The sequence below is a fragment of the Ostrinia nubilalis genome, chromosome 2, assembly GCF_963855985.1.
Source record: "Ostrinia nubilalis chromosome 2, ilOstNubi1.1, whole genome shotgun sequence".
NCBI lineage: Eukaryota > Metazoa > Arthropoda > Insecta > Lepidoptera > Crambidae > Ostrinia > Ostrinia nubilalis.
Window position 1 is genome coordinate 9,513,932 of NC_087089.1, and position 17,072 is coordinate 9,531,003.

Below are 17,072 nucleotides of genomic sequence, written 5' to 3' on the forward strand. Positions count from 1 at the left end.
AAACTTAGGTACTAATCTAAATGGAATAATAACAACAGCTTAATTTATTCATCTTTTAATAAATGCCAAGGTATATTAATCATCGGAAATTAATCTGACAATCTGAGCACGAAATTAAATAACAAGGAAAAATTGCCTTTGTTTTTGTCAAAACAATCTGCGTATCTAAAGCTACGACAATATCCGGAGCGCGCTTCCGCCAGGTTCCGTCGCGGGTTGGTACGCTACACCGCTAATGTCTTCGCCTGTCGCCATTCCTACGCTACGCATAACTTGCAGGGACGTTCATGTCTTAAAAATATCGATTCAACATAAGCTTGTACAAACATTTGCCATCCATTATTCAAGACAAATCGCCACCGGTTTTCGTATTTTTTTAAACCGCCAGACTGTCAGACAGTGGTGACTGGATTTGTTGTTTTTTGGTGTTCTCAATTACTTACCGGTTTCTCCAAACGCTAGTGGGGCATAAAACACGAGAGATAAACTTTAGCCCCTTATTAATAAGACTTTATATTAATAAGAGAGTACTCTTATCAATAAAAAGTTTTATTAATTGTAGCCTTCCTTAACCCATGACCAAGCAGAGGTTAGATACCTAAATACTTAAGTAGACCCCACATCAATTTTAACTTTATAAAAACTAATGAAAATATTTAAGGTTAAGCCTGGTTAAGGGTTTCAATTATCTATCTTATCTTATTAAAGTTAAAACAAGTTGTACCTATTGCATATTTCAGTATTGAAACAAATGAAATTCATAACTCAAAACTTTAAAACCTTAACTTTGTAACTTTAATTTCAGTTTTCCTTTACGACAATTTTAGTTGGGTATTTCCCTACAGCCAGCGTTCATTAACTCTTTCTGAGAAGCAATTTGCTCCTCCACCATTAGTTCTTATAACAGCTTATTACTTGCGTCCCAAATAAAATGTTGCGTTCCCTTGCGTTTTTTAACTCTTTGGGCTAATAATAACTTGTTTATCAACCATGCCTTTATTACAAACGAAAGATTAGCGAGAACATACGAGAGTATTTAAATTATGAAAACCTTCAATTCACGATCACGATTGCAAATAAATGCAGTGACTTATAAGAGTACAGTCGACAACACATCAAACTATGAATTTTTGTTGCAACGTAACACTTATTAGAACCGTATAAGAACCTCAATGTTTCGCTTGATGTGTTGTCTGTACCTATGTCCTATGTTTAGACAGGTGAAGCCAGATGAAAAGGAAACTTGATCTTCACGCGCTACTTGTGTGCATCAAGAAGGTAACCTTGCGATTACCAGGTTACCAGCAATGATATAAATATCACGTCATATGCATCTATAAATAACTCTCTACTTATAAGTTTAAGGTAACAATGCCCAAACATGTAAACAGTTGATTTTGTGCTTAACTTAACATGTTTTAAGGCTGAGTTTTACCACACGTTTGACAAAGTTTAAGTAAGATGGTACAACTCAGCCTAAGACTTAGGCTGGGTTGCACGCACCGTCTTACTGTAACTGTAGTTAGTTAAAATGATAAGAGCAACAGATGGTGTAGATAGGTATCTATGTATATTTTGAAATAATTAAAAGTAGTATACCTAATACCTAAAGGCACTGGAAGAGTAGACAATGATGACTAAAAATAATTATAATAGACTAAGTATAATGGCGTCATATCATTTTTCTCGCAGTAATTTAGGTAAAAGCATTCGCGTAAATGCTATTTATAATCCGAGTTAGACAAAGCCTAATTTGCGTAAAAAGTATAATAATGACTGTCAGTGGACCCGCCCACAAGTCACGACTGCTAAAACATGACAAATGATGCAGCCGTGTCCACTTGGATGCCAGAACGAGACGTCAGAATTGTTGAATCACCACTGGCAACTTCTATTGACTTCTATACGTACTAGCAGTTACTCAAAATATAGTAACACCAGTAGCAAGCATCTATACCGTGAATCCAGCAAATTCCTTGCAGTCCACATCATTGCATTTACTTCGCATTATTTTCATTATCCCAAACGTGGCGGTGGCATAAAAGAGATTGAGTATTTTCAATTTATCCAACAAAGTTACTGGTTTTTATCTGTCACGCACGATGTCGACGAGTGAGGTCACGATATCTACCGAGACATTTCCAGGAAAAATTAATGTACCTAGATACAAATGCAGACTGTGCGTCAATAGAAACTGTCTGAACTGATAAAAATCGACTCAAAGAGAGATTGAACTTTTCAGTAGGCATCCAAGATTCTTCACTTTGCAATCCAATTACTCATATTAATAATATCTACAGCTCAGTATAATCATACATCTTTATGTCACAAAAATTTCCAGTTTCTATTAGCGCGGACCATAAACGGCATCCAAGTGAAGCATGGCCTTAATAACTATACATAGAGCTGCAAAGGTGATGGCATCAGGCGGGTGCGCCGCCCTCGCGAGGGAAGCCGTCGATTACCTCATTGCTGGTCACCTATTGAAATACGAATAAGATGTAGATTGCACTCGAGAACTAGGTCGACCACTTAGGTAGCTTAGTTAGATAGACGTTTGGAAAAATAACTACAGTCGAATATAAAGTCAATTAGGTACTTCAAAAAAGTTTTACTTATAGCAGAAAAGGTGATGGCATCAGGCGGGTGCACCGCCCTCGCGAGGGAAGCCGTCGATTACCTCATTGCTGGTCGTCATAACCTACTGAAATACTACGGATAAAATGTAGATTGCCTTCGAGAACTAGGACGACCACTTGGGCTGAATAAGACGCTTGTATAATATAACTTAGGTAGGTACTTAAATGGATTATCAAATTATTATTTTTTGTAGATAGTTAACAATTCCTAATTCACAAAAGTTATACTGAAAAGTAGTAGCCTAGGTAAGTACTAAATCAAAATTAAAAATCTGGTCTTAACTTTTCCACAGCTACGTCAATGGTTATTTTCCAGTAACATTTTGAAGTCTTGATTGATAAACAAATGCAAATATCCCTCATAATTGTAGTGATTTCATTTATTTTTAATTAATTTCCATTGTTCATTAATTTCCCAGAAGCTTTAATTAGATTGCGTTTGTATTCTGCGCGTGCACACATAAATAAGAATAAAGCAAACATCGATGTTGTTAAGTTTAAAATTCTTCGTTTCTTATTTAATCGTGATACTATTTCAACAAGTACGAAATCTCGATAATTCAGCTGCTGAACTTGATTGCTCTTATTAAGTTTTTACTATTAGATTGGAAAAAAACTATAAAACACAAAAAGTACATGACGCACGCCGGACACAAAACAAAGGAAACGTCATTATGTACAATGATTGGTTCGTTCAGGCACGCAGTAATTGCTGATGATGGAAAATATCTGTAGATCTCCTAGGGCTTCCATGAATGGGCCGCAGATGAATTGTCGGAAGGCGATTTATTACTCACAGCAGCGACAATTATTTATACTTCTGTGTAATCCATGCAAATCGTTTAAGGTCGACTTTAATTGAGTAGGCACGATGTTTAATTATAATATCATAGCATGATGCTTAATTGATTTGTTGTGTGTAAGAACTACTTACTTAGCTTCATACAAACTTTCCTAGTTTGCAATATTTGTAAAGCTACAATTAAGTTTATGTAATGTTGGCCTAAAAACTTTTTCGTAGTTTAGCTCTACATACTCGTAGCACGTAGCGCTAGCGCTTTTTAAAATGCTGTCGGTGGCATTTCTTTTGGAATTGTTAAAATGTTCTATCAGTTTCTAACAATGTTTATTCGAACCCTAATCCACCCATAAACAAGAATTCTTTATCCACTTAACTATAGAATTTAATCAGGTGGTCACTATCGTAGTTTATCATTAACTAACCTCATAATCCGGTAGTTTCTCGTAGTTTATATGGTAATAGCTTTGTGATCATGATTGAGTGGAATAAAACAAAACAAGCATTCCTACATATCCTAGCTTATTCTAATACAGTCCACCGTTATTTACCCGGTGCAAATATATGCGTTTCACACTTGCAAAGTTGCAATTATACAAATTGCTTGTGCGCGTAATGTTGGTGCATATTACCTTCTCACCCTTAGTGCAATTTCTTAGAATGCCTAATGGAAAGAGGAAACACTTTTCACTCTATTCTAGCTTCTGTGTGCCGCTAATGGAAAGCTGAAAGTAATTAAATGATTGACATATTCAATTATAACATGTGATATGTACCAGGAATATTTAAGTTCAAGTGTTAATGGACACGATTTCGCCTTGTTTCTGGTGAAATACAATGGAATACATAATTAGGTCACCATATCAAGTGAAGGATGAACGTACTAGTTGCTTGATAATAATTGCAAAGCAGTAAAGGCCACAGCGCCAGCGCATCGATTATGGAGTCGCGAAGGCTGCGTCACAACCCTGTGGGATTGTTGTAACTCATTAGGCAATTCCCTAGATACACACATGCAATGCCATCGATACAACTTGAAATGGAGAAGGCGGTAGTTACGAGCCCCGCATTAATTTGTTGCAACAAACATCAAAATATTTAAACCAATATCATATTGATTGATAGGCATCAACAATTAAAAAATAATCGATGAAATATTTTATCAACTTAAAACCCAATTTACTGTATCTTATCGAAAATAAAGTAGGTTAATAATCTTTTACTATAAATCATTGATTGATATCTGGCAAATACATAATGCGTCTCACATAACTTAGGTTTATTTAAAAATTACTAATTAAACATTAATTGACAGTCTTAAATAGCCACATCTTATCTAAAGTCTACATACCAACTTACATGGGATTATTACATCAAGATGTTCAAGTGGCGATCACCGGTTACTACACAAGTCATTGAAACCGCAAGTTATTTGTTTACTGATTACTTTTATCAGGCTCTCTAAAGATACAGTGCAAATTTATCTAACACCTTAAACATAGCAATGACGCCAACTGCGCCTGAGATTATAAACATTTTTCTTTGCAAACATATTCCATTACGAAGCTGATATCACTGTTAGTTAAGATAGCCTTACAAAATTTACTACGTTTATTTAATGTGAAACTTCTTTAAGTAGCCGAAATTCATATTAAAATAAAATATTTTTTAACTATCTTGAGACATACCTACATTTATCAATAAAAAAACAAATTGAAGCCTATTATTCTTAGATAGAATTACAATTTGATCTGAACCAGCAAGAAAGTTGACCGTATTTTTAGAAAAGCATCGGTCTGTGATAGACTGATGATGGTAATTCATTGTCTTATTACGAAAATCTCTCCATAAACAACTTCAAAAGGCATTCGAATTAGAGCTTTCCCCATTTCAATAGCGTATCATATACATCGTGGTTATCGTATGATCACGACACACGCAGAAACGCGACTATCATCAACAAAGAACTATCAACAACAACTATCATCAACAGCGGATGCCATGCTCCAACGCTCCAGGTAATAGATGGTGCGAGATTCGGGTACATAGACACCGAAATGAGCAAATGAAACGCTTTTTATGACGTAAAGAATAATCATCCTGCTTGTCTTCATTAAAAGGCCAGTAGAATTAGAATAGAAAACGGAAATTAATTCCTACAAAAGATTTTATTGTTAATGGATTCATTTGTTGTCTATTAAGACTATCCTAATTACTCCATATTTTGGTATAGACATACATATTATCTATCAGCCTACTAAAAAAGTTGTCAGCGGCAAATTGAACTAAATTGAAAAGACAATAATCTTACTCGTATCACAATTGCTCGATAAATGTTATCATTAGATTATTATCAATGCAACACCATTATCATAATCTTATATTTTTTATATTAATTACGTCAATGAATTGATATCTACTTATTTATAAAAGAATTTTACATTTTGTTTGCAAAAATTAGTAGCCTCGGAGCGGGTTCCAAAACTTCTTTGCCAGAAACTTACAGCAAAACTTTTTCATATGACTACAGCATAGTTTTTGTGATTGCAACAAAAATAAGCTGCACAAATAATATTCAAAACAAACCTTGACTTTGTTCAATGGAATGTTTTTATAACCATTAGGTATATTGCCGATCGTTTATGTAACTCAAATAGAGTACGAATTATTAGCGATCGTCGTAACACTGGCACGAGCCAAGTATTCCATGTTACGACCTGGACAAGGTTTTGTAGTGGCGTTATGTACACAACTCATAATCTCGACGCATTAATGCCCGCGTCTGGTGTCGATACTGCATGTGCAATAGTTTAACAGGGGTCATAAATCCGACGAAAGATTCTAAACACGTTTTGGTACTTACAAAAGCTCAGGACTGTAAAAGCTCTACAACAGATTACTAATAACTCTACATTAACCGTGAAATAGGTTTTAAAGTTCTTGTGTAAAATAGAAAAACTTTGAAGCACACAAGACATGATGAGCTCTTAAAAAATATGCTTAATATCGAGACTTCGTAATAAGCCGTAGACTTAAGGTTTTCACGCTAAATCTAAGTAATAAATTAGGCAAGTACTTAGTTACATGTATAAAAGCGATGGATAAAAATAACATGGAAACTATGGAACCAATAAACTGAAATGCGTAAAGCCTTTCAGTGCTGACCTACGCAAAATATAATCAAGGTTAAATTTATTCCCTCAAAAGTTATAATACAATGTCGTGAAGGTGTCTGACCTTTCAAGGAAAAGACTCAGTATTTGACGCCGCTCCAAACTTAAACTGGCAGGTATAGATGACCCACGCTGAACTGTCCCACCAAACTCAATGACAGGGGGGCGCTACCATCGTTCAACTATATGGTTTCCAACATGGCAAAAATCGGAACCAGCGATCCGGTATTGACGGTGGCGCCCCACTGTCAATGTCATGCATAGGACAGTTCAGTATTTTGGAACTATAACTGTTTTTGTGGTACTACTCATGGTGTACTTTTTGCTAAGAAGTCGCACCGCCAGAAACTTGTTGTGATATAGATCTTGGTATGCTCTTGGTCTGGCGTAAATTCCATAAGTACGTATGTAAGATGTTTGTCCGTAACATTGTTCTCATTATCAAAATAAAGTGTCGTAGAGCCAACCTGACTCAATGTATAAAGATGGAATCTAACCCTTCATGTACTAATCGTGAAAACTCAATTCTATCTGGAGTACGATTCATATTATGATAGAGAGAGATCGTCTGATAAAAATGGCGGATTCGTACTAAAACATTTCTCGTGTGAAAGGATGAATCCAATCGAAACTTTTCATGGATTTTCTTTGAGATTTATAAAAATTCTTTCTCGGTAATTCGTCACTATCCTCTATTTATTAGATAATCCCTCTCTCTATTGCACGAGAATCATCCCCCAAACCATTATGCAGTTACCTAACAGTACCATCAAAAGCAGTTGCACAAAACTCTCTTACATAAATATTATTGTCAAGTCCGTGCATGACTTGATACCTTGTAAGTAAGTACGTAAGGAATTCGTTCCGTGCATATCATTTCAATATTTAAGTAAATTAGATTCGGGACACTGGTTGAATGCTAACATGTTTACAATGTGTCCATGCTGCTCAGCATGACTACCTAATTAACATTAAAACAATACTTTACGAATATTATTTACACAGATTTTGGGCGTACTTAGTAAAGTACCTTTATTTACTAAAATTCTTGATAACGGAAGAAAATAGAACACACGATAGCTTTGGATTAAGTCAACTTATTATTCCTTGATTTCGTCCTTTACCTTGAACTGTCAGGCTAATGTTCTCCACGTGTCATTTGGATAATGAACACTGTTATAATCATAGTGTCTCGAAAAAGCTTTTTTCTAACACCACCCAAGCACAAGGCCGGGTTTTCCTGGTAAGTTGTAACAAAAACTAAGATTGTATGTTGATTTAAATAGAGTTGAGTTTTCAGCGTATCGAATGACATGTCCATTAGTTTCTGGAAGCTACCAGAGGCATGAGTATTTATACCAGCGGTATTACAAACGCGATGCGTTTTTGTCACTCTTCTAATGAAACGAGTTTAGAAAATAATGTAATTTTCAATTAATTTTTACAACTAATGATGAATAATGATTACTTTCACTAGCAATAAAATATTCGTCGAAACCGCACCTACTTATTGCAAATAATATTTTACGATTTGAAAGATATCTACTTTCATTATCTGTAGGTAAATATTTAATCATAGGATCCATTGTTCTAGAATCCACATGGGAAAGCAACTGCAAAGTTAACCCAGTTCGTCAAACTTATGAACCTTCCTAAAACTGTTCTTGCAAACGCGTTCGTGACCTAAAATTTATTATTTTGCTTTGTAATGAAACAACTGCAACACTAACGTTTTGTAGGTACGCCATAGATGTTTTGTACAAGAGTTAATGTATGAGGCATTAACTTGGCGTAACTCCACTGTAGGGCAGTGCGAGCTGTCAAAGGCAAGGCTACTGCAGCTCGCCATGACCGAGCTACCATAAAAGTGGAATTATTTATATTTTCACGAGTGATGCAGCTCTCCTTATTTGCAGTTAATGAGTTTGTTTTGTGTCCGTGTACTTGGATAAGTGCAATTCCTAGAACTCACGTCACATTAATAATGCAAAACGAGACTATTTATCTGTTCATACATTACTTATGGAGGAGGAGGGCTGGAAGACGTAGCGTGGGCAGGCCTCCTACTAGGTGGACCGACGATCTGGTAAAGGTCGCGGGAAGAGCCTGGATGCGGGCAGCGCAGGACCGTTCATTATGGAAAACCTTGGGGGAGGCCTTTATCCAGCAGTGGACGGCATTTGGCTGAAACGATTACGACGACGACATTACTTATTAGAAACGACATCACTACTGTACTAAAACTATTCTTAACACAAATCTTGTTAAAAATTACGGGGAAAGCGAACTTACCTGTAAGAAACACTATTACGGATAGAACTTGTTTGTTGGTTAAATAATAACCGACTATCAGAAAGGAAAGATGGAATGTACGGCAGCTGTACAAAATTAAACATTTTTTTATAATCCAGGTGTGACAAAATAACGGAATAGTGGTAGTAGAGTTGTTAATAATATCCTATGTACCACTTCTGAATGACTAAGTTGATAAGATAACACAAACATTCTTAAATAAATATTTATCTTTAGAAAGGTGTGTTTTACGTTATTAAACAATGGTAACAAAATTATCACGTCACGGGATTTATTGCAACAATATGGTAACATGTTGCATTTTATGGTCAAAATATTTCCGGCTTGTTTTTGAATTGAATTTAGGTTTTTCACCAACAGAATACTTATGTTGTGCATTTTCCGCGAACTACCGGGTATTTCCGGACTTAAAAATGTTGCCAAAAATATCCATTATCTCGTTATGAAAATATCAAAATTCAGATCATATCACAGTTCTTGCTACAACATAATTAAGTATTGTCATCTCTATAAAAAGATTGAAAATTGTCACATTTCCTTACTGAAAACAATACCAATTCCTGCAGAAATTCATTTTGCTTAATTTCGACGAAATACTTAATTATATTAATTTAATATCCTCAGTAGCTAAATGCTGGTTGTTCTTATTTTTTTAAATATAATTAGGTTAATTTAGTCTCATTCGTTTCGCTAATTAAGATACACACCAAAATGATAAAAAATAGTCCTGAATTTTTAAAATAGAGCGGATGCACAGATTGGAAACGTGATTGTTGGAACTGAACTATGACGGGACTGTTAAATAACTTTTCCAAACCCATGACATCACGGTCTCATTAGCACCTTATTGTTGCCATCAAATGACAGGAAGCGTTCCCCTGCTTCCCGTGATCTGTCCCATAGCGATTAGGAATCGAGTCATATAATTGCTATAATTAATGTACCTACTCGTACTAGCAATCAAATTTTCATTTCCCTATTGCTATTACACCAGTCAGTGAATTATTGCTGAGCCATCGGTCTTTGTTACCGCCATTACGTTAACAAAACCTGCCCGAGAACCGGTTCAGTGAAAAAAGTAAATTGTTGAACGAAATTAAAACTATCTGATTCGGTGAAGTAACGACGTGTAACGTGTACCTTAACAAAGGGCGGCGAGGCGGTTTCAAATGAGTGCGTTTATTTTCTCACATACTAGTTCGGCTCTATTGTTCTACGCTAAATTACAGCTCTCTATTATGATAGCTTTTAAATAAAATTAACATATTACCGGATCTAATTTATCTAATCTAATTGGAGGGTTCACGCGTGGTTTGAAAGAACAAACCTTCCAAAATAATATGAAGAAACTAAAATACAAATCTTAATGATTTTAAGATTAGAACATTAATTAATTGTGTGCAGCTGTAGTTTACGATATTTGTACAGAGCAAGGCGCTACCATGTTGTACTCGTAGCATAATAAACATCAAAGATAACGAATGTCTCTTTGGATAAGTTTTATCAGATCTTAAAAATATTTCCACATTTCAATGACTGAGGTGGAATTTATTATAATTACAAGAGCAATGTCATGAAAAAGTAGAATAAATTAATAGAATCACGAAGGTAGGAAGGTAGGAGGTAGTTGTAGAATTTGCTTGGTACTTACTTTACGTATTTCATGCTTTATTTTCTCTTCAACAGTACAATGGGAGAACTGGGAGCCAAATTGGGCCTGGATGAGCTGGCTGGAGGCGCCGCCGGCATCAGCAGAGCACTCCTAGCAGAGTTCATAGGTAAGAAATACTTAAATTAACAAACGTTAAGGCTGGGCTTTAACTTTAACAAACGTAAAATTTTTGTGAAACTCCATACAAACGCCGATTATCGTTATAGTTACGGTCAATGTTAGGTGGTGCAACTTAGCCTAAGAGTTGCGTCCTCAAACAAAATTTTTGAAAATCGATTGCTTCGGGAATTGAGCTCACGACGAATGAATGAATTTTTGAAAAAAAATATGAACTGTCACTGATTGTAGAAATAAAATCTTGTTTAAATATTCTTGGCCATAACAAAAGAACCTACCTAACAATTACAAACCACTAACGCCACACACACCAACATAAGCCTGTAGATCAATAACAGTCATTTAGAATCAGGCGCCTCCAATCATCTCAAATCTTGCTCAACCATATAATGGGAGGATGATGAACCCTAAAGCCTTTGGGCAGTGATTAATAACTTTCTTTTAAACAATCCCGCTCGGTTAAACGCCTACTACCTTTTGAAAAGCCCTCTTGCATGATTGTAATGAACGAAGAGCTTTTGGTGAAGCTTTGTCTTGTAAAAGGGAACATTTATAAAGTTGGCTTCGTTCCGGTCTGGTAATATTTGAAAGACCTTACCTACACCATAAAAATTCATTATCAAAGTTACATAGATCAATTAAAACTGGGGTACCTACTTTCAGCTGGATTTAAGCCCGCAACTGTTACTGTACCTATCCTATACTCGTTCATACGAGTTTTCGTTCTAGACTGAAATGCAAAACAGAAAGTTTCTAATAATCTAACATGTTTTGATTCTGAAAAGTAAGTGCTCCTTATCTTGACGATTTGTAAACACTGCCTATTTATAATAGTCCATCCAAATAAAGGAATGTTGACTTTAACTTTATCCTGAGCATCCTTAATAGTACCCACCAGTTATCTAGTGATGCCCTGTGTAAAATTACGAAAAAGTACCCTCAAATGAGCGACACAACGCGTACCTACAAGGAGCAATATTCCAGCTCCTAAGTACCTAGTTTAGGTAGGGTTTAAAAGATTATTAGCAATTTGTATTGCACAAATTACTAATAGTCCCGTTAGCCTCTCGTGTTAAGCTAAATAAGCTTGTGTTACGAGTGGGCTCACCACAATAGTCGAGCGCGGTGGGATTCGAACCCGCGTTCCTCGAATCTCGAGACGGCCAGTCCGACTACTTCACCGTTGGGCTATTGTGGCTATAAATCCTACCTACTATATAACTGCACAAATTAAAACTAAATCTGTTTGAATTCCTCCAGGCAACATCCTACTGAACCTGTTCGGCTGCGGCGCGTGCATCAACGTGGCGCAGGGCTCCTCGGCCGCACCAGACATCGTGCTCATCGCGCTCGCCTTCGGGCTGGCAGTGTATGCCGCGGTGTCTGTAAGTATCACAAAATTCACAAATGCTGGGTTTCTTCTTCTTTACTGACTTGAAAAAAGGAAGAGGTTCTCTAATCCGTTGTAGATTTGCTGACCAGAACTCCGTCATTTACTTATACCTACATAATTTGAGATTTTTCTTTTTCTCGAAAGGATAGTTTTTGGTTGTACTCTTTATTCGTCAAAATATTTAAGTATTCAATTTTTAAATCAAATCAGTTTTGTATCGTTTCTTGCGTGAGTAAGTACGCCAACTTTGAAATTATTCCTCAGTTTATTCCGTCTTTACTCGACCTTTTAATTTATGTAATTAACTTCAGTCGGTTAGCCATTTTGATGTACGTACACTGTGCATTTTCATGTTTTTAAAACTGCAGGTAAGTAAGTACCTACCTCCCCGAATTTCAGCTGAGTGAACCAGAGAGTAAACCAGCAAGTCAATGATCTAATTAAGTGCGTCAAGTGTCCTCAACAATATTTATTTACGTGGACAAATTACATAAAATACATCTATCATAACCGTATTTTATGAAGTGCATATTCATGAAGCCCACATAATGCAAATAGCGGCAGATAACAAACTTATCTCTACAAGTCTACATACTTTGAAAGTGCTTGTGAAAATACATTCAACAGAGCGATAAGGGTAATCTGCAGTCGTTTAAGATGTGCTACTAAGCTAATCCTTAATCAATTTATACACGTTACTATGTACTTTATAAGTAGCTATCTACCTTCTTCTTACATCAATGCTAAAGACCGCTCTTTCTACTTAATATACCTAACCCTTCATATAAAGCAGTAATCAGTGAAAATCATTTTACTGATTAGATACTGCTTACTTGTTCTGTATATTCCGCGCTGGTTGAGTTACTATTCATTTTCCTATACTGTAACCGTAAGTTTACTCTGTTGTAGTTTCTCGTATACTTCTTTGTAACTTGATTTTGTTGCAAATTCTAAGAAAACCTAGCAAACTTTGTATCGCTTACCTACTTCCCTCACGGAAACACAAATTGCACCACTTTCTTCAATTACCTACACTTGCAACATTAACAACTGAACAACCAAATGAGTATTATTAAAAGCACAGAGGCTTTCCAGTTTATTATTGTTTTCCGTTTCTGGGTCACTGCCTTGATGGTATCATTTTTCTTTTCTTTCTAAACATTAATTACCTCTTCACCACTTGTTGGCTGTTTGCTTCTGCTGACCTTTCACTAAATCCTAAAATAGATCAACCAATAACAATATACGAGTATGTTACTACTATTACTGATTTACAACTTACTAGCGATAAGACCACCTTTGATACGTCTATTTTGTGTGGTGTACAATAAAGTAGGTATAGATCTTCTCTATCTATCGGTCCTATTAAATGGATCATTTTGTTTTATTTTCCTAGGCGATAGGCCACGTCTCCGGTGGCCACATAAACCCAGCGGTTACCGTGGGTCTCGCAGCAGCGGGCCGTGTGAAGCCTGTGCGCGCCATCTTGTACATCATCGCGCAATGCGCGGGCGCCGCGGCAGGCTCAGGCCTACTGAAGGCCTTCACGCCTGATCGAGTCGCCGGCAGCCTCGGAGTCACCGGGCTTGGTGCTGACGTCACAGCACTCCAGGGCTTCGGCATCGAGTTCTTCCTTGGCTTCGTTCTTGTCTTCGTTGTTTGTGGGGTGAGTATATTTAAACCTCGTGATATTATTCGTAATCGTAATGTGGGAATTTTCGGCTTATTCAATTATTATGCATTGACTTTCCAGCACCGAACATCTTTTCAGTAATTTTCAGGGATTTCAAACTTTACATAAATTATACCTTCATATCTGCTAGAACCAATTCAAATAAAGAATTAAATAAAGCTGAAGCAAAAGTATCTTACTGATTTCTCACCATAACAAATTGTGCACCAATTCCTGTAAAACTAAGGAAAACTTCCTTTAACACCTTTGCTGCGGCAGTAACTTTCTAATACTTTCCATTCCTTCGGTACAAGGTCAGTAAACCTGGTATTAAAACTTACATTGTGGCGGCACAAGGCCTAAAGACCTTGTAACATTTAAGATATATTAATTTTATTTTTGGCTTCATGTTAATAGATATTGTGTTTTTTTTCTTTGAATATTAATAATAATGCATTTATTGACATACACCTGAAGGCGTTCGTGAATAACTTGTTTAGTATAAAAATTATAGCTATATTCAAAATACAAGGCTTATGCACCCTGTGCCGCACTGAAGTAGGGAAGTCTGGTGGGTATTCTAGGGATGTGAAATACAAATATCGATAGTTTTAATTAAGTTTTAATAAAAATTTAAAAAAGTAACAAACAAAGATGTTTTAATAATTTAGTCTAAATATTTTACAAATAAGACAAACGTGCATAAATACTTAAATAAGCTATATTTAAAGAAAACATATTATTTAATAACATTTAGTTACAACTTCAAATGTTTGTCACGAAAAACTATTTAAATTAGCAATAAATCGTGTAGCAAATTAAATTATAATCAATTTGCAGTTTTGATTTTGTTTGTTTCTCTTGACGCCATGTCGACATGTGCGTTTCTTACGAATGCGAGGCAACACTGGCTGCACGAAGCTAGCGTGGGGTGCGGTACCAGGTGCGCAGGGTACAAGGTTCTTCGACCTGGTTTCGCATTGTGAAGACATTTTATTACTTCCGTGCGGTACCAGGTCTAAAAACCTGGTATTAAGGTAGGTACATCATTGGATTCTATTTTAAGAATACATCATAGATATATATTCATCACTTTCCTACACCGGACCCAATTGAAGTTATGCCTTTCGCACGACAAGGAAGACTATAATTTTCTTAGCCGCACGGTAAGCGAGACGTACACAAGGTCTATAGACCTGGTTTCGCACTCAACGTGTTAAAATAATCTAGTTGAACTGTTATTCTCATGGTTTGAAAACGTTAATTGAGCTCAGCTGAAAATTAGCCCGGTCTCTTTTATCACTATTAATAGCCGTCGAATCCACTTCCCAAAATTATGCGCATTACATCATCTGGATTAGTTAGTGGGTCTAATGACTGGAATTGCCGGGTTTCGTGACAGTGCGTTATTAGCAGGGAGCCTCGACAATCTGCTGCACTCATAGCATCAAGTATTAAACACGATGACTCGACAACCAGAACTACCTTACTGTGTAGACTGCAAATGAATTGTACACTCAAGACGTATTGAGACCGCAACTATTTGGACTTATATTTAGCATGGCATTAGTAATTCAATCTGCTTACGAAATAGTTGTATTGTCCTTTGTAAGTTAGATCTAATTCTTGCTAAACATTACGTAAAGCTAAGGAATTTTCCAAACAATCTGTGTCCGTTTATTTCAGGCGATATTTTGGAACAACGAAAATATATTTAAAAACTTATGAACATGTATAATTTTGTTGACGTTAACAAGGTCATGATCATTTCTGAATAATGGATTAGCTCCATTAACGACAAAAGTGTGACATGTGTTATCAGCCAGTGTCAATCTCTCACTCAATCCTGCTACCTATACTTTTCGATTTTCACATGGAAAAGTTTGGCCTAATTTTCTTTATACATCCAATATTCAGCATTAAGATAAATGAATGATTGGATGGGAAACACGTGTGATCAAAAACAGCTTTTCAATAAAATTAATCTGTGAAAGTAGTTAAATGAAAAACAAAAAGAAAGCAAAGAGCTTGTTTAGTTACGATATCGCGTGTTGACCGGCAATTCAATATTTCCTTCGCAAAATGAATCGCCAAATGAACATTAGCTTTGATAATAAATAAAGCCAGCTGTTAGGAATCAGTATTCGCTGTTTTGTTTTTACTACGGTTCCATTCCATTTGGATAATGAACAAACTCGTGCCAAACAATACAATGTGAGTTTAAATACCTACTTTTAATTACAATGACAATGTTATTTATAGCATTTGGAATACATTTATATTAATTTTAACGTAATGCAACAATAGCAATGAATGACCTAGCTGCCAGCTCAAAACCCATATACCTAGTAGCACATATTTTGTAAGTGTGACTCTCCCATCTCTTTACCTACAATTATAAACACATCTTTACTTAGTTTACCTCTCCTAATATTGGTGCAGATAGCAATACTTTAATCTCATACTTATTCTAAAGTTCAATTTTCCCTTATCCCTAGGTGTGCGACCAGCACAAGCCTGACAGCAAATCCACAGCACCCCTCGCCATCGGCCTGACCGTCACCCTCGGCCATCTGCTGGCTGTTGACTACACCGGCTCTGCCATGAACCCCGCCCGCTCCTTCGGATCTGCACTCGTGGCCAACGTTTGGGCCAACCACTGGGTAAGTCTCTATCTAGGTCGGACTTTATTTCTTTGCCAAAGTTTGAGCCAACTATGGGTTAAGTCTCTGCTCAGGTGAGAGTCACATTGCCAATGTTTGGGACAACCACTGGGTAAGTCTCTATCTAGGTAGGACTGTATTTCTTCGCTAAGGGTTGAGCCTACCATTGGTTAAGTCTCTGCTCAGGTCGGAGTCCCAATGCCAACGTTTAGGCCAACCACTGGGTAAGTCTATATTATCTAGGTTAGAATGTATTTCTTCGCCAAGGTTTGAGCCAACCATTGGTTAATACTCTGCTCAGATCGGAGTCCCAATGCCAACGTTTGAGCCAACCACTGGGTAAGTCTATTCACGTGAAAGAACTTTTCATTGCATATCGTGTGAATAGGTACTATGTATATTTAGTTTGAACAGCATCTCGTTGCCAAAGTTTGGGCTAAGTAACTGTTCTGTTTACGAGTTGATAAGCTATGAATTGGCGTCTTTTGTACTAAGTAGATAGGTCAAGTAACGTCAATGCACGAATACTTAAGTGATCTGTTTACTGGATAGCAGTACAATGGAATACTACATCAGTTATAGTGCGTAAACAAGTAATTAAAATGCAAAATTATTAATGCCAGAATGCACA

General features: G+C 36.4%; 1 protein-coding gene across 1 annotated transcript in view; it reads left to right on the forward strand.

Moving 5' to 3' along the window:
- LOC135082561 (aquaporin AQPAe.a) overlaps positions 1 to 17,072 on the forward strand; it is a 36,938-nt gene that overhangs the window by 13,932 nt on the left and 5,934 nt on the right. The window contains exons 2-5 of the mRNA XM_063977364.1: positions 10,611 to 10,702; positions 11,974 to 12,098; positions 13,503 to 13,772; positions 16,277 to 16,441. Coding sequence (XP_063833434.1) covers positions 10,615 to 10,702; positions 11,974 to 12,098; positions 13,503 to 13,772; positions 16,277 to 16,441 — 648 coding nt within the window. The 5' untranslated portion in view covers positions 10,611 to 10,614. The remainder of the gene's footprint in view (positions 1 to 10,610; positions 10,703 to 11,973; positions 12,099 to 13,502; positions 13,773 to 16,276; positions 16,442 to 17,072) is intronic.